Source organism: Scyliorhinus canicula, chromosome 2, assembly GCF_902713615.1.
Source record: "Scyliorhinus canicula chromosome 2, sScyCan1.1, whole genome shotgun sequence".
Taxonomy (NCBI): domain Eukaryota; kingdom Metazoa; phylum Chordata; class Chondrichthyes; order Carcharhiniformes; family Scyliorhinidae; genus Scyliorhinus; species Scyliorhinus canicula.
Window position 1 is genome coordinate 80,503,325 of NC_052147.1, and position 18,462 is coordinate 80,521,786.

General features: G+C 44.5%; 1 protein-coding gene across 5 annotated transcripts in view; it reads right to left on the reverse strand.

The window, feature by feature from the left end:
* Nucleotides 1-18,462, reverse strand: part of akap6 (A kinase (PRKA) anchor protein 6) — a 711,546-nt gene that overhangs the window by 211,584 nt on the left and 481,500 nt on the right. For all 5 annotated transcript variants that reach the window (XM_038781180.1, XM_038781196.1, XM_038781187.1 and 2 more), the window contains one exon: nucleotides 12,897-13,017. In XM_038781180.1, the coding sequence (XP_038637108.1) occupies nucleotides 12,897-13,017 (121 nt within the window). The remainder of the gene's footprint in view (nucleotides 1-12,896; nucleotides 13,018-18,462) is intronic.

Sequence of the window (18,462 nt, forward strand, 5' to 3'; positions counted from 1 at the left end):
TGCATCAGACTACAGAGACTGCTGTATCAGACTACAGAGACTGTTGTATCAGAATACAGAGACTGCTGTATCAGAATACAGAGACTCCTGCATCAGAATACAGAGACTGCTGCATCAGACTACAGAGACTGCTGTGCCAGAATACAGAGACTGCTGTATCAGAATACAGAGACTGCTGTATCAGAATACAGAGACTGCTGCATCAGACTACAGAGACTGCTGTATCAGAATACAGAGACTGCTGTATCAGAATACAGAGACTGCTGTATCAGAATACAGAGACTGCTGTATCAGACTACAGAGATTGCTGTATCAGAATACAGAGATTGCTGTATCAGACTACAGAGACTGCTGTAGCAGAATACAGAGACTGCTGCATCAGAATACAGAGACTGCTGTATCAGAATACAGAGACTGCTGTATCAGAATACAGAGACTGCTGTATCAGAATACAGAGACTGCTGTATCAGAATACAGAGACTGCTGCATCAGAATACAGAGACTGCTGTATCAGACTAAAGAGACTGCTCCATCAGAATACAGAGACTGCTGTAGCAGAATACAGAGACTGCTGTATCAGAATACAGAGGCTGCTCTGCCAGGATAGAGATTGCTGTATCAGACTACAGAGACTGCTGTATCAGAATACAGAGACTGCTGTATCAGAATACAGAGACTGCTGTATCAGAATACAGAGACTGCTGTATGAGAATACAGAGACTGCTGTATCAGAATACAGAGACTGCTGTATCTGACTACAGAGACTGCTGCATCAGAATACAGAGACTGTTGTACCAGGATACAGAGACTGCTGCATCAGAATACAGAGACTGCTGTATGAGAATACAGAGACTGCTGCATCAGAATACAGAGACTGCTGTATCAGAATACAGAGACTGCTGTAGCAGAATACAGAGACTGCTGTATCACAATACAGAGACTGCTGCATTTGAATACAGAGACTGCTGCATCAGAATACAGAGACTGCTGTATGAGAATACAGAGACTGCTGTAGCAGAATACAGAGACTGCTGTATCAGAATACAGAGACTGCTGTACCAGGATAGAGATTGCTTTATCAGAATACAGAGACTGCTGTGCCAGAATACAGAGACTGCTGTGCCAGAATACAGAGACTGCTGTATCAGAATACATAAGACCATAAGACATAGGAGTGGAAGTAAGGCCATTCGGCCCATCGAGTCCACTCCGCCATTCAATCATGGCTGATGGGCATTTCAACTCCACCTACCAGCATTCTCCCCGTAGCCCTTAATTCCTCGCGACATCAAGAATTTATCTATCTCTGCCTTGAAGCCATTTAGTGTCCCGGCCTCCACTGCACTCCGCGGCAATGAATTCCACAGGCCCACCACTCTCTGGCTGAAGAAATGTCTCCGCATTTCTGTTCTGAATTTACCCCCTCTAATTCTAAGGCTGTGCCCACGGGTCCTCGTCTCCTCGCCTAACGGAAACAGTTTCTTTGCGTCCACCCTTTCTAAGCCATGTATTATCTTGTAAGTTTCTATTAGATCTCCCCTTAACCTTCTAAACTCCAATGAATACAATCCCAGGATCCTCAGCCGTTCATCATATGTTAGACCCGCCATTCCAGGGATCATCCGTGTGAATCTCCGCTGGACACGCTCCAGTGCCAGTATGTCCTTCCTGAGATGTGGGGCCCAAAACTGGACACAGTACTCCAAATGGGGCCCAACCAGAGCCTTATAAAGGCTCAGTAGCACATCGCTGCTTTTATATTCCAACCCTCTTGAGATAAATGACAACATTGCATTCGCTTTCTTAATCACAGATTCAACCTGCATGTTTACCTTTAGGGAATCCTCGACTAGCACTCCCAGATCCCTTTGTACTTTGGCATTATGAATTTTCTCTCCGTTTAGAAAGTAGTCTATGCTTGGATTCTTTTTTCCAAAGTGCAAGACCTCACATTTTCTCACGTTGAATTGCATCAGCCATTTCCTGCACCACTCTCCCAAACTGTCTAGATCCTTCTGCAGCCTCCCCACTTCCTCAGCACTACCTGCCTGACCACCTAACTTCGTATCATCGGCAAACTTCGCTAGAATGCCCCCAGTCCCTTCATCCAGATCATTAATATATATGGTGAACAGCTGTGGCCCCAACACTGAACCCTGTGGGACACCACTGGTCACCGGCTGCCATTCCGAAAAAGAACCTTTTATCCCAACTCTCTGCCTTCTGTCAGACAGCCAATCCTCAACCCATGCCAGTAGCTCACCTCGAACACCATGGGCCCTCACCTTACTCAGCAGCCTCCTGTGTGGCACCTTATCAAAGGCCTTTTGGAAATCCAGATAGACCACATCCACTGGGTTTCCCTGGTCTAACCTACTTGTCACCTCCTCAAAGAATTCTAACAGGTTCGTCAGGCACGACCTCCCCTTACTAAATCCATGTTGACTTGTTCTAATCCGACCCTGCTCTTCCAAGAATTTAGAAATCTCATCCTTAACGATCGATTCTAGAATTTTTACCAACAACCGAGGTTAGGCTAATTGGCCTATAATTTTCCATCTTTTGTCTTGATCCTTTCTTGAACAAGGGGGTTACAACAGCGATCTTCCAATCGTCCGGGACTTTCCCTGACTCCAGTGATTTTTGAAAGATCTCAACCAACGCTTCCGCTATTTCTTCAGCCACCTCTCTCAGAACTCTAGGGTGTAGCCCATCGGGGCCAGGAGATTTGTCAATTTTAAGACCTTTTAGCTTTTTTAGCACCATCTCTTTTGTAATGGCAACCATACTCAACGCAGCCCCCTGACCCTCTATAATTTTTGGGATATTACTCATGTCTTCCACTGTGAAGACAGACGCAAAGTACTTATTAAGGTCTCCAGCCATTTCCTCGTCTCCCATCACTAGCCTTCCGGAATCAGTTTGAATTGGCCCAATGTCTACTTTGGCCTGTCGTTTGTTTCTTATGTATTGAAAGAAACTTTTACTATCATTTCTTATATTACTGGCTAGCCTGCCTTCATATTTGATCCTCTCCTTCCTTATTTGTCTCTTTGTTAACCTCTGTTTGTTTTTGTAGCCTTCCCAATCTTCTGATTTCCCAGTGCTTTTGGCCACTTTATAGGATCTCTCTTTTTCTTTGATACATTTCCTGACCTCCTTTGTCAGCCATGGCTGTCTAATCCCTCCCCGGATAATCTTTCTTTTCTTGGGGATGAACCTCTGTACAGTGTCCTCAATTATGCATACAAACTCCTGCCATTTTTGCTCTGCTGTCTTCCCCACTAGGGTCTGCTTCCAGTCGATTTTCGCCAGTTCCTCTCTCATGCCCTCGTAATTACCTTTATTTAACTGTAACACCATTACATCCGATTTTGCCTTCTCTCTTTCAAACTGCAGACTGAACTCAACCATATTATGATCGCTGCTTCCTGAGTGTTCCCTTACTTTAAGATCTTTTATAAAGTCTGGTTCATTACATAGCACTAGGTCCAGAATAGCCTGCTCCCTTGTGGGCTCCATGACAAGCTGTTCCAAAAAGCCATCTTGTAAGCATTCCATGAATTCCTTTTCTTTGGATCCACTGGCTACGTTATTTACCCAGTCCACCTGCATATTGAAGTCCCCCATGATCACCGTGACCTTGCCTTTCTGACATGCCTTTTCTATTTCCCGGTACATGTTGCGCCCCTGATCCTGACCACTGTTAGGAGGTCTGTACATAACTCCCATTATGGTTTTTTTGCCTTTGTGGTTCCTCAATTCTACCCACACAGACTCCACATCATCCGACCCTATGTCGTTTAGTGCCATAGATTTAATTTTGTTCTTAACTAACAAGGCAACCCCACCCCCTCGGCCCACCTCCCTGTCTTTTCGATAGGTTGTATATCCTTGGATGTTTAACTGCCAGTCCTGAACCCCCTGCAGCCATGTCTCTGTGATGCCAACCACATCATAATCATTCACGATGATCTGTGCCATTAGTTTGTCTACTTTGTTACAAATGCTACGAGCATTCAGGTAAAGTACCTTAATGCTAACTTTCTTATCATTACAGATATTGGAAGTCCTAAGATGTCCAAAGTTATCCTTCCTTTTTGTTGAATTCCTAGTCTGCATCAAGCTTAAATCCACCTGCCTACATGTTATCCTCCTGCGTATCTTGCCATTTAACTCCATGCTCCCTGTCGCTTTCACTTTCCCTTCCCCCCAACTCAGAAGTTTAAAGTCCTACTGACCACCCTATTTATCCTCTTCGCTAGAACACTGGTTCCAGATCGGTTCAGGTGGAGACCGTCCCAACGGTACAGATCCCCCGGTTCCAAAACTGATGCCAATGTCCCATGAAGTGGAATCCCTCTTTCCCACACCAATCCCTTAGCCACGTGTTTACTTCCCTAATTTTCTTGTCCCTATGCCAATTGGCACGTGGCTCGGGCAGTAATCCGGAGATTATGACCCTTGAGGACCTGTATTTCAATTTTCTTCCTAGTGCTTGATAGTCCCCGAACAGGTCCTCCACCCTAGCTTTACCTATGTTGTTAGTCCCAACGTGGACCACAACAACTGGATCCTCCCCCTCCCGCTCCAATATCCTTTCAAGCCGGTCAGAGATGTCCCGCACCCTGGCACCGGGCAGGCAACACACCATGCGAGACTCCCGATCCGGCTTGCATAGGATACTATCTGTCCCCATAATTATAGAATCCCCTACAGAGGGAATACAGAGACTGCGGCATCAGTATACAGAGACTGCTGCATCAGAATACAGAGACTGCTGTACCAGGATAGAGATTGCTGCATCAGAATACAGAGACGGCTGCATCAGAATACCGAGATTGCTGCATCAGAATACAGAGACTGCTGCATCAGAATACAGAGACTGCTGCATCAGAATACAGAGATTGTTGTATCAGAATACAGAGACTGCTGCATCAGTATACAGAGACTGCTGTATCAGAATACAGAGACTGCTGTATCAGAATACAGAGACTGCTGTACCAGGATAGAGATTGCTGCATCAGAATACAGAGACTGCTGTACCAGGATACAGAGACTGCTGTATCAGAATACAGAGACTGCTGTACCAGGATAGAGATTGCTGCATCAGAATACAGAGACTGCTGTACCAGGATACAGAGACTGCTGTACCAGAATACAGAGACTGCTGTCCCAGGATAGAGATTGCTGTATCAGGATAAAAATAATAATAACCCTTAATAAAAAAAAAGATATGGTATACTTGCCTCTATTAAACGAGGCATAGAATTTAAAAGCAGGGAGGTTATGTTGAAACCATATAAAACGTTGGTTAGACCACAGCTAGAGTATTGTGTGCAGTTCTGGAATCCACATTATAGGAGGGATATGAGAGCACTGGAAAGGGTGCAGAGCAGATTTACCAGGATGTTGCCTGGGCTGTAAAGTTTTAATTATGAAGAGAGATTGGATAGACTTGGATTGTTTCCCCTGGTGCAGAGGAGACTGAGGGGGGACATGATTGAGGTTTATAAAATTATGAGGGGTATGGATAGAGTAGACAGGAACAAACTTTCCCCTTGGTGGAGGGATCAGTGACCAGGGGCCATAGCTTTAAGGTAACGGGAAGGGGGTTTAGAGGAGATGTGAGGGTAAATCTTTTTATCCAGAGCGCAGTGGAAGTTTGGAATTTGCTGCCTGAAAGGGTGGTGGAGGCAGAGACCCTCATAACATTTAAGAAGTGTTTAGATGTGCATTTGTGATCCCAGGGCATACAAGGGTATGGAATTGAAGAGATCACGAGTGGCATGTAAATTTGGTGTTGAGTGGGAAATGACACTGCAGCCATCCTCAAGGAAGTATTCAACATCTTGCGCAGTTTTTCCTTCAACATAGATGTGAGGTGGAGTATTTGGCTGAGCGCTTGTGGGTTTTGTTTTTTGCGACGTTCAAGGACAGGCCGATTTCCTTGAATGCAGAACTGCTGAGGTCGAGAAGTGGCTTGTGAATTTGGCGCAGAGTGGGAAGTGACACTGCAGTCATCCTCAAGCTGCAGGTAGTGGGCAGAATTCTGAACTTTGTGAACAGAATGCTGGCAGAGGTGAGAAAGCCGGCGTGTATCTGGAAAATGGGATTAGAATAGTCAGGTGTCGGGGACTTCGGGTGGCGTTTGCGAGCAGGTCAGCCGCATTGAGAGCAGCTCCCGCCGGTGGCCACTACCTACGGCACTTTCGCGGGTTTCCCTAATTCTTCGCTCTCCCTCCCGATTGTTGTCGGCCTTTAGAACATAGAACAGTACAGCACAGAACAGGTCCTTCGGCCCTCGATGTTGTGCCGAGCCATGATCACCCTACTCAAACCCACATCCACCCTATACCCGTAACCCAACAACCCCCCCATTACCTTACTTTAAGGACACTACGGGCAATTTAGCATGGCCAATCCACCTAACCTGCACATCTTTGGACTGTGGGAGGAAACCGGAGCACCCGGAGGAAACCCACGCACACACGGGGAGGACATGCAGACTCCGCACAGACAGTGACCCAGCCGGGAATCGAACCTGGGACCCTGGAGCTGTGAAGCATTTATGCTAACCACCATGCTACCGTGCTGCCCCTGCTACCGTGCTGCCCCGGGCGTCAAGCGGGGTCGGTTTGAAAACCGGCGAGGAACCCCCCCCGTGAGTGTCGGGCAGCTGGAGCTGAGGCATCGGGCCCAGCGCGCGCGGCGGTCGGAGCAGTGGGGGTGGAGCCAAATGGAAGACGAGGCAGTAGGCCAGAAGCCATGCAGTGGAGATGGTTCACATCGGGTGGTCCCCGCCTAGAATGGGTTCGTTTTAAGAAGACTGAAGTCTGGATGCAGGGGAATTCTTGAGGAATACAGAAAAGAAGAGAAAGAGGTTTTAAAGAAGGTTTGTGAAAATAAGTTTTTTTCTCTTGAAGGAATTTTTTTTTTTAAAAGATTGAAGGAGGAAAGAAGGGGGAAATAAAAGGAAAAATATTTAAGTCATTAGAGGATGCGAACAGGAGCGTCGAAGAAGGGAGGAAACATGGACTCGCCGTTGAATGAGAGGACCAGCAAAAGGGCTGACAAGATGGCGGATGCCGGACCGCATGGTGGGGCCGCACTGTTTACGGTGGAAATGATGACCGAGGTGATGGCTGTGGAGTTGGAAAAGCAGTTTGCGAGGCACATGGAGGCGTTGAGGAAGGAGATGGCGGTCGCATTGAAGTCATTGGTGAAGGAGGCAATCCCCCGGTGAGGGTAGCGTGTCAAAGACATCGACCAAGGTGGGAGAGCAGGGCGAGAAGATTAAGGAAGTGGAGGAGGCCATGTCGCAGCACAGCGACCAGTTCACCTCGATGGGGGATGAGCCGTGGAGGGTGCTGGAGGGTTAGAACCGCTCCCGGTACGAGTTGGACCAAACTCATCTGTCATTAAGGCCGAAGCCCAAAGTAAATGAACCGCCAAGAGCAGTAATTATCTGCTTCCATAAGTACTGCATGAAGGTGAAGGTGTTAAGCTGGGCGAAGCAGAAGTGCGAGATGCAGTGGAATGGTGCCGGATTTACCAGGACTTGACGGTGGAGTTGACAAAAAACAAGCGACGTTTGGGCGGGTGAAGGTGGCACTGTACAACAAGACATTTATTTCGAGACAGTGGAGGCGGCTGAGGCGTTCGTGAGGGCAGAAGGCGTGAGGAGCAGAGCTGGAAGAGAGACTGTGGACTATGATTGGGGAGCTGGAAAATGTATAAGTGCTATAACTTTCTTTTCATTGACGTGTATTGTAATTTACGTGACTTCACATTGTTACAGAGTTCAAGTTATTGGTTGGGTTGATTGGCAGTCTGTATTGCGACGGTTATATCTTATTTTAGTGAATTGTATGGGTTGGATTGTTGTTTTTTTTTCTCTGGCACTGGGTGGGAGGGGACGGTATACCTTGGCGGGAGGAGCCACCCACGCTAGCTAACTAAAGTCGGCCAGTGAATGGAGGTGAGGTGAGAGGAGGGCTGCGGACATTGGAGCCTGGTTATTGATATGGGGATTGACATATTTGTTACTGATTATTGTTTATTGTTGGTGGGTGTAAATTTGGGAGAAAATGTGAAAAAGGAGGAGAATAAATATATTTTAAAAAAAAGAATACTTAGGTGTTTGTTTTTGACTGGTGCAAACTCGATGGGCCGAAGGGACTTTTCTATGCTGTAAGACTCTATGACTTAGAAGTGATTATAAACTCATACAACTTCTAACTGTGATCTCTTCCAAGGAGAGAGAATTCACAATCTGAACTGAACAAGCTGCTCAAACTACGGTAACATTAAATACAAAGTGGGAATATACTGGCACGACTAATAGCTAAAGCATAACTATGTACGTACATCTGGAGGGAAATGTGTACTCCAGAAATGTTTCAAACCATCATCTAAAATCTGACAACATAGCATCTACTTGGCAAAATATAACACCGCAGACAATAACAATAGCTGGCAACGTGGTGAAGGCTTGGAGTCAGCAAGATCATTGTCAATTGCAAAGAAAATTAACAAGATGAAGTTTCAGACTAGCCTCTTGGCTCACTTATCAAAGCTTTAGGAAACTTGGAGCAGACAGTTCTGTACTTTGAAGTTGCTTTGAGTTAAAAGGATATGCTTCACTAAAACCATTTAATACTGACAGAGCATACTGTTCAATAGAAATAAAGCTACTTGCAATTGGTAGTGACAATAATGGCCTTTTGAGAGGTATTGGAAGTGTTCAACATATTCCAGAGTTTTTCCTTCAATATATATGGGAGATGGAGTATTTGGCGGACCAGGTGGGGTTTTGTTTTTTTGCGACATTCAAGGACAGGCCGAGTTCCTTGAATGCAGAATTGAAGAGGTCGAGAGTGGCTTGTAAATTTGGTGCAGAGTGGGAATTGACACTGCAGTCATCCTCAAGCTGCAGATAATGCGTAGAATTTTGAACTCTGTGAACTGAATGCTGGCAGAGTAAGAGAGGTGGTGTGCATCTCACTCAGTGCATAGAAAATCTGGGAGCATGGTTTTCACCATCACACTGGCAGGGTGGGGACTGATAAACGCCACACGATCTGCACTGAAAAAATACTTCCCCTGTCCCAGGGATACAGGGAATCCCTCCCACAAGCATTGGGACAATCCCTCCTCAGGTTGACACTGCCAGGGTGCTCGAGGCAATGTAAGGCAAATCCCTCTCCCCCTGGAATTATACTTACCGTTGTATCCTGCTGGGTTCCTCTCAACTACTTCACGTTTTGCAAAAGCAGTTGAATCTTTATGTGGGGGAGGGAACACATGATGGGGAAGCCCTTTAAGTGTATTTAAATTTATTAAAATATAACTAAACGAGGTTTGCACCCTTTCTCAGCAGTTACCTCAGTACATCACTGGCGAGGTGGCGGGAAAGTCGGAAAATGAGATTCCGACTCTCGTAAGATCTTGCGCTCAGGTCGCCGTTTGGGATCCGTGTATTGAATTCTCCGGGTTCAGTGCGAAGATTATTGAACAAACCCCAGTGTCCTTCTTGAAGCCAGCTCCATAAGCATTCCTGAAAGAAAATCAGCTTTGCTAACCTGGTCACTGTATCCAGGTAGCTGAAAAAGTCCACCCCACCAGGACCTGTTTTCTCAACTCTCAAATGGCCAACATTCCAGGAGAGGAGAAATGAATTTCTTCAAAGTCACTCTGGAAGAGACAGCATTGGCACTAATGATTGTGAGGAATTTGCTACCAATTCTTCAAAATGGTGACAACCTGTCCACTAAGCTGCTTTACACTTTGATGAGGCAGAGTGATGGGAGAGAATGAAAGAAAAGGAAGCACATTTTGCACTCTGGACATCCTGCCCCATGTACGCAATAATCTGTGGGTTGAGAATTGGCCTATTCAATTAAATGAAGACGTATGGCACTAACTCATGGCTCTGAGTAGGTGCCATCCTTGAATCGAGGGACAGCGATGAAGACAGTAGCAAAACAAACATAAGTAAGATTGCAATATTCAACATTACCAATAGACCATTTTGTAAAAGTGAAATTGTCTATTTGTGCATCAAGGACGATAAAAGAGGATCACACTTACACCAAGATAATTAAATGGATTTAAAATATATATTTATTGATAATATGTTATTAATTTCCCCATTTGAAAGACTTGTGATCCTTTACCAATTTTCCTGTGGAGCATGAATTCAAAGGTTTACTTGTACGCTTGAGGATTTAGTTCCAGAACAGAACCTTTGTTTTCTTTCAACAAACCCATTAGTGGATGGGTCAATGCATGATTTCTTTAAGAATGTGGATGCTGCCACATCTGAAATTCAAATTAAAGCCTCAGAAGATGGCACTCTGTTAAAGAATAATGCCCCTCGCCAGTCAATCTCCTTACATTGTTTCAATAATCAAATAAACCTTTTATACTTAAATGCAAGGCAACATCAGCATGACATATCCACAGTGTATGTAAAATAGAGGCTGGAAGTTTGTCATAGAATTCTCGTAGCCCTCCTCCATCAGTATTACCATGAAGTACTACAAGAAAAATGTGCTCTTCATGGTTTTGCATAGACAGAAATGTAGCCATGCTAAATATAACAGCGGAGAGCTTTTAATTCTGGGGCTTAATCTATACAAAATTACTGTCACAAAATGGTGACCTTGTTTAAGCTCTGTGGTAATCTTTAAGGCATGGGTTTAATTAATGCAGTAGAAAACCCAATATAAAGGCACTATTATCAAGGAGGGTGCAGTGTGCCTTTAAAAGAATTGCACTGGCTGAATCACAATGTCAATCACACAATGCTGCATATCATAAGAGGAGAACAAGATGTTGGTGTTGGTCAGGCTCCTCTTCAACACCAGATTTGTTGGGCACGCTTTCATCATATGCAAAACTGAAAGTGGATTCAAAGATTCCTATTCACAAATCTGATCTTCAATCTTCCTCAGCTTGCCAAAATTCTGCATATTTAATGAACAGCGTTTCTGAAGAAAATGTACTGCAGAATGATAGAAACCTGAATTTATTAAACCTCCAGAACCTTCTTCTGTCGGTACAGTAACGGTTAAAAGGAAATACTCCGCGTTCTTACAAAAGGGGGAGAAACTTCAGAACAGCAATTAACACAGAAACATATAAAATAGGAGCAGAAGGAGGCCATTCGGCCCTTCGAGCCTTCTCCACCATTCATTATGATCATGGCCGATCATCCAACTCAATAGCCTAATCCCGCTTTTGCCCCATAGCCTATAAACAAGAACTAAACAATAGAAACTGGAAGGATAATATTCAGTGGAGTTGGAGATAAAAATCTGTGAGCAGATAGTAACAGCAAATGAAGCAGAGTGCTTGATTCTTCTGGACAAGCTCTCCGATGCTAAGGGACACTTTGAAAAGTTGCTTCTTTCAGCTGTTTGTATGTGCCTCCTTGTCCACTTCCAATTAGCAGCAAGCCAGTTGCACCCAGGTAAAGGAAGGACCTCAAATGTGGTGCACTCAGTTGAAAATCAAATAATACACAAACCTCCTTTGTGCTTACTACTGGGCTTCAAAATTCTCTTTTCATGTATCTTGTTATGCCTCTGGAGAATGTATGTCTGATCCTCTCTCACAGCTACCCTTGGTTCTCTCCCAGTGTTTGCCTGCAAATGGTCTGTCTTCTTTCCTCAGATTTTTCAAAAATACTAAATCTGATTGCCCCTTATCTCTCACCCCTGTACACCAGCTACGCGTTAGTGGCATTCACCCCCCTGCCGGTTGTGTGAAAGATAATACCTCCAGTCGCTTCCCTTAGTATAACTGATAGTACACAAACCTGGACTTGAGATATTTTGTCCAGCACCACTCTTAAAAGATGATAGCAACTTCTGATGAAGCCACAAAGATAAGAGAGTGGCTCCTGTTTGACCTTGAATTTCCATCCCTTGTATAAAAATGAAAAATTACTAAAAGAGCCAGAGGGTGGTTGTTTCTCGTCATTATCCTGTTGTCAATTCTGATGGTGGTTATTAATTTTTTTTCCTTTACGATTCGCAATCTGCTCTTTGAAATGTGCCATATGTTCAAAGCAATCCAGGGATGACAACTGTCAGAATTACAACAATAAAAAATAGCCTAAACGAGGCAGATTTACTGCTATGGAGTTACAGCTGAAAATAACCCCTGGAACGTTCCAGCATATTACCGTGTTCTGTTTTAAAATGCCTTTACACCTAAAGTATGAGCTTGGAGATTTTGTATCAACTAAAGGGTAAAGTATATCATACAAAATAGACTATTTAATGGTCTGAGTAACGGCAAAAGTGCTGAAATCGAAATGTATTATTTATTATTTGAGGGAATGGAAATTAATATTGGAGCCCAATAATATTTCTTTTAATTGTGTATAAAATAACAAAGCAATATGGGCTGCTTTATCTGTTCCTAATAAAAATTCATTGAAAACCAACTAGTGCCGGTGCAGCGATAAACCAGACTCTTGGCAAATACTGTGCTTAGTGCTTCCGAAGGACAGAGTAATCTGTCTGAAACCTCAAATTGAAACACATACTGTAAAGTAGAGCCCCTACTTTCACTGACTATTCATTTTCCTTTGGTCTATTTATTAATCCTGTCTCCTTTATTTCCACTCATCTATGGGAAGATTTCCTCTTTCCTTTATGAAATTAAACTTAATAGAATGTGATAAAGGGAACTCTTTGGCAATTATGATGTCTGCACTCTCCGAAGGCATGCAGGAGATGGAAATGAAGTTGGGGGACAGGGAAGGGAATTCTAATAGGCACCTTGATATATACAATGAACAGCAAGATGTCCACTGAGAGAAAGACTTGTCAGGCTAATCAGATTTTCCATATCCATGTAAAGACAGTAACATAGGCTCTAACCTTGTAAAGATGCTGCTGCTGCTCTTCTGACATCATCAGGTCATGGCTGTCCATCACTATGGATTCCATGTCAATCAGCCAATCCCAGAGCTCTTGGTACTCCAATTCAAAGTCCAGAAGGCTGGAAAGAAGAATTAAAAATGCATTATGCATTATATTAATAAAATATCTTTTCCTAAATGAATGCCGAGTGGAAAATGTAATTGCTTGTTATATGTAAAATTAAAACTCATAACTAGTCAGCAAGATTTGATTAAATTCCAACATACGTGGAGAGCACAGCATGATTAATAAAATAAAGCAATAATGCATCAGAGAGACAAAAACACAAACATTCATATAAGTAGACATCAGCAATGATCATCATTTCATCACTTTTTCAGTGTATAGAAAGAAGCACATACTTAAACATATTCTGGAAACTTAATTCTTGGTTCAAAACAGTTTAACAATCTCCAATTCAATACAGTCTTTTTGAGCACAATCTCAGGTCAGGTAAACATGAGGGCCATCAGTACTGAAGGTAAATCTACAGCCAAAGGTTTTAGAAGACATGAAACTATATAAGACAGACATTTTAGTTGGGCATGAGTGAATATGCCAAGTCACTCACAAGGTCTGGATGGAGCACTAGACAGGTGCCCCCCATAGACATGCTCAATGCAAAGGTGAGGCCAAAAAGTCAAAATGAGGAATTCTCAAAAGACAGTAATCGTTAAAATTCAAAAGGAAGATCGTACCATTTTCAGCTAAATAAATCATTAGATTCAGGAGCTTAAAAGGATTAAAGCCGAAAGCCGTGTTCAGTTCAAAGCACATTGCTTGAGTTAACTGAACTCTCTGGTTTAGAATCCAGCCACTCTAGTGCAGCAAGCATTGGTAAATGTGAAAATTGTGGACATTAACAAGATAATGTACAGTTCTCAAAATTTGCATAAATGTCATTCCTGACATCGACATGCAACAATAGAACTGGATGCAAAATAAGCTGTTTTTTAAAAAAAGGCATTTTATTCCAAACACATCAACAAAATACCCAATCCACCAAACCACACTCCACAGTTTGTACAATCTCCCCCCGCGATGAACAACTCCTCAAATACGGTCATGAACAGCCTCCACCACATCTCAAAGACCTCCTCTGACCCACCTCAACTCAAACTTCCAACCGGAGAAAGTAAAGTTGTGTAAATTCGCAGCCAAGCTGCCACCCCAGCGTCGTATCTGGCCTCCAATTTAACAATATCCTTCGCCGAGCAATCAGAGAAACGAAAGATGTGAAAATGCCAATAAAAAGATTTTTTAAAAATAAAAAGAAGCGAAGGCCACAACATGGTCCCTGCTCCCCTCCAGACGTCCCAGCACTTGTGAGAGCCCAGAAACCGCCACCATGACTTCCACCTCCACTATCTTGATTAGCATTACAAACACTGCCTCCCAATAGCTCTCAAGCTTCTCACAGCCCAGAACATGTGCGCATGATTTTCCCGCCCCTGCCCACACGCACCTGGTCAGCCACATCCATCCTTGCTCGAGCCATGTGTACCCTGTGCACCATCTTGAACTGAATCAAGTTCATCCTGGCGCAGGAGGAGGTTGAGTTTACCCACCGCATTGCCTCACACCACAGCCCACAATCTATTTCCCTCCCCAGCTCCTCCTCCCATTTACTCTTGATCCTCACCACTTGCACCCTCCCTGTCAACGTTAAGTGCAGAGTGTCCTACCTCTTGAAATCCCCCTTAACCTCCTGTACTAATACTGTCAAATTCCAACTGTGCATCATAGCCCATCCCTACATAATCCAGCAGTAGTGCGCCTAAATTGGCCCCATTCCCCCTCTGCATTCACCGGAAACACCTCTTCCTCTTCCCAGCATTCAGCTTATAACCAGAGAAGGCCGCAAACCTCTTTAACAGGCCCATGATTCTCCAGCGGGTCCAACACTGAACAACAACAGGTTGCATACAAAGACACCCGGTGCTCCCTGCCCCCCCCCCTCCCCTTCCCTCGCCACTCAGCAGACCCCCGAAGGGCCAACGCCAAGGATTCAATTGCCAGCGCGAATAATAATGCTGACAGTAGGCACCCCTGCCTCATTTCCCTGTGCAACACAAAACCCACTGAACTCATCTTGTTCGTACACATGCTTGCCACTGGGGATGCATGCAAAAGATACACCTATGTCACAAACGTCATGCCAAAACCCGAATCTTCCCAGAATATCAAACAAGTACCTCCACTCTACCCGGTCAAAGTCCTTCTCCACATCTATTGATACAATAACCCCCGGCGCCCACTCCCATGAGGGAGTCACAACTACATTTCACCATCGCCTGATGTTGCTGGAGAGCTGCCCACCCTTCACAAAGCATGTTTGATCCTCAGAGACCGTCCTTGGCATACCCCCCTCCATCCTATCCGCCAACACATTCGCCAATATTTTCACATCCGCGTTTAACATGAGATGGACCTGTCAGACCCACACTCCAGCAGATCCATCCCCTTCTTCGGGATCAGTGTAATCGTCGCCTGTGTCAGTGTTGCTGGCAACTCCCCCCTCTCACCACCTCACTAAACATCCCCAACAGGTGGAGGGCCAACTCTGTCGCAAACAACTGTTAAAATTCCGCTGGAAAGCCGTCCAACCCCGGGGCCTTTCCCGGCTGCATTCCTCTGATCCTATCTATCACCTCCCTTAGCCCCAGCAGTTCCTCCAATGCTTGCCTCTTCTCTCCCTCCAACATGCACACCCTGTTGTGTTCTGTGATATAACCATTGTAATGATGTACAAAGAACAAAACAGCACAAGAACAGGCTCTTCGGCCCTCCAAGCCTGCGCCGACCACGGTACCTGCCTAAACTAAAACCATCTGCACATACGGAGTCCGTATCCTTCCATTCCCACCCTATTCATATATTTGTCTAGGTGTCCTTTAAATTCTACTATCGTACCGGCTCCCACCACCTCCCCAGGCAGCGCCTTCCATATATTTATCACCCTCTGTGTAAAAAACATGCATCGCACATCTGTTCTAAATTTTTCCCCACGTACTTTAAACCTATGTCCCTAGTACTTGACTCTCCTATCCTAGGAAAGAGCATCTGACTATCCACTCTGTCCATGCCACTCATAATCATGTAGACCTCTATCAGGTCGCCTCTCAACCTCCATCTTTCCAGTGAGAACAGACCGAGTTTATCTAACCTCTCTTCATAGCTGATGTCCTCCATACCAGGCAAAATCGTAGTAAATGGCTTCGGTGCCCTCTCCAAAGCAACCACATCCTTCTGGTAGTGTGACGACTAGAATTGTACACAATATTCCAAATGAGGCCTAACTAAGGTCCTGTACAGCTACAACATGACTTTCCAATTTTTATAATCAATGCCGTAACCAATGAAGTGGAGATGCCGGCGTTGGACTGGGGTGAGCGCAGTAAGAAGTCTTACAACACCAGGTTAAAGTCCAACAGGTGTTGTAAGACTTCTTACTGAGCTAACCAATGAAGGCCAGCATGCTGTATGCCTTCTTGACCACCTTATCCACATGCGTTGCCACTTTCAGTGATTGGTGGACCTGCACACCCAGATCTCTCTGCCTGTCAGTACTCGCAAGTGTTCTACCATTTATTGTGTAATCCCTACACGCATTAGACCTTCCAAAGTGCATTACCTTACACTTGTCCGGATTAAACTCCATCTGCCATTTCTCCGCCCAAGACTCCAACCAGCTTATATCCTGCTGTATCCTTTGACAATCCTCTTCACTGTCCACAACTCCACCAATTTTTGTGTCGTCTGCAAACTTACTAACCAGACCAGCTACATTTTCTTCCAAATTATTTATATACACCACGGACAACAAAGGCCCCAGAACTGATCCCTGTGGAATGCCGCTGGTCACAGCCTTCCATTCAGAAAAGTACCCTCCTACTACTACCCTCTGTTTTCTATGCCCATTTATGTACAGAGAATATACATCTTAGAATTTTCAGTGCAGAAGGAGGCCATTCAGCCCATCAAGTCTGCACCGGTCCTTGGATAAAGCACCCTCCTTAAGCCTACACCGCCACCCTATCCTCATAACCCAGTAACCCCACCTAATGTTTTGGACACTAAGGACAATTCAGCATGGCTAATCCACCTAACCTGTACTTCTTTGGACAGTGGGAGGAATCCAGGGGAAACCCACGCGGACACGGGGAGAAAGTGAAAACTCCACACAGACAGTAATTCGAGGCCAGAATTGATCTTGGGACCTTGGTGCTGTGAGGTCGCAGTGCAGCTGTTGTTATAGTTAATGATGATTTCTAAACAAACACGTGGAAAAGACATCTTACTACCAACTGGTGGGTGTCTTGAGTCAAGTGATAAATCTCCATCGCCACCAGCCGGTTGGAGGTCGCATTTCTGTGCCCAGACATATTCCTTACACAATAAAGAAAACACCTAAATTTACAAATAATCTCCTCCCCAAAACAAGACAAAAGGCAGGAGGAGGGAGCGATCATCTTCCTTGCAAACCTACAAACCTGGTTTCTGTTACAACCAGGATGATATGTTCAAAGGATAACACAATTAATTCTCTGGATTTTCACATCTAACTATATATCCCAGGTAATTCAAATCATGAATATCATACAATTTTGCCTTTTGATTCAATCTGAGTAATCTAAAGCAGCACATTGGATTTATGGAGGCATTTATCATTCAAATAGGTTTCAAATGCAGAGTACAAGTTCTTCCTGAATGGAATGTCGATCTCTCCAAGTATGTTCAGAAGTATATATAACTAGCTTCTCCTTCGAAGAGTGTCTCATGCATGTTACTCAACTGCACATGCAAAATACATGTGTTTAGTAACGTTTTCATGTGCCACAGTTTAAATTCAATTTATTTTTTGTGACTCTAATTTACAATCTTCCATTTTGCAAATGATTGTTATTTAAAAACTGAAGTAAATAATTTCTAAATCTTAATGGTACTGAAGAAAAATAAATGACACAATATTATTTAATGCTATTTTTAAAATATGCTGGCACTTAATCAATTTCTGCATTCCATGGATCATTGCTGTTCCTTTTTCAAATTTATTTCTTTATGGGATGTGGGCATCACTGGCAAAGGCACCATTTCTTGCTCATCCCTAACTGCCACTGAAATGTGGGCTTGCCAGTCTGAACTCACTATGCACATGCAAAGAAATGGCAGCTTTGTACCCTGACAGTGCCCCTGCCAGAGCCAGGATGGCACCCAGGTGACACTGCCAGGGTACCAGGCTGGCAGTGCCAGGGTACCACCCTGCCCAAAGGTCATGCAATGGGGACTTCTGATCCCTGGGAGACCCCCACCATTCCGTCAGGTCCCCACCTGCATTGAACGGGGCTCGCCCGAGGTCTCTGAGGCGAATGGGATAGATGCCAATGCCTCGGGTGCCTCGGTTAACTGCATATTAAAGTGAGACTAGCTGTTTCACTCTAATATGCAGATTCGCCAAAAAGTGACCCCGCCCATAACAGGCGGGATTTACAATGCAACATCTCGCGAGGCGTTGCGATCCGGG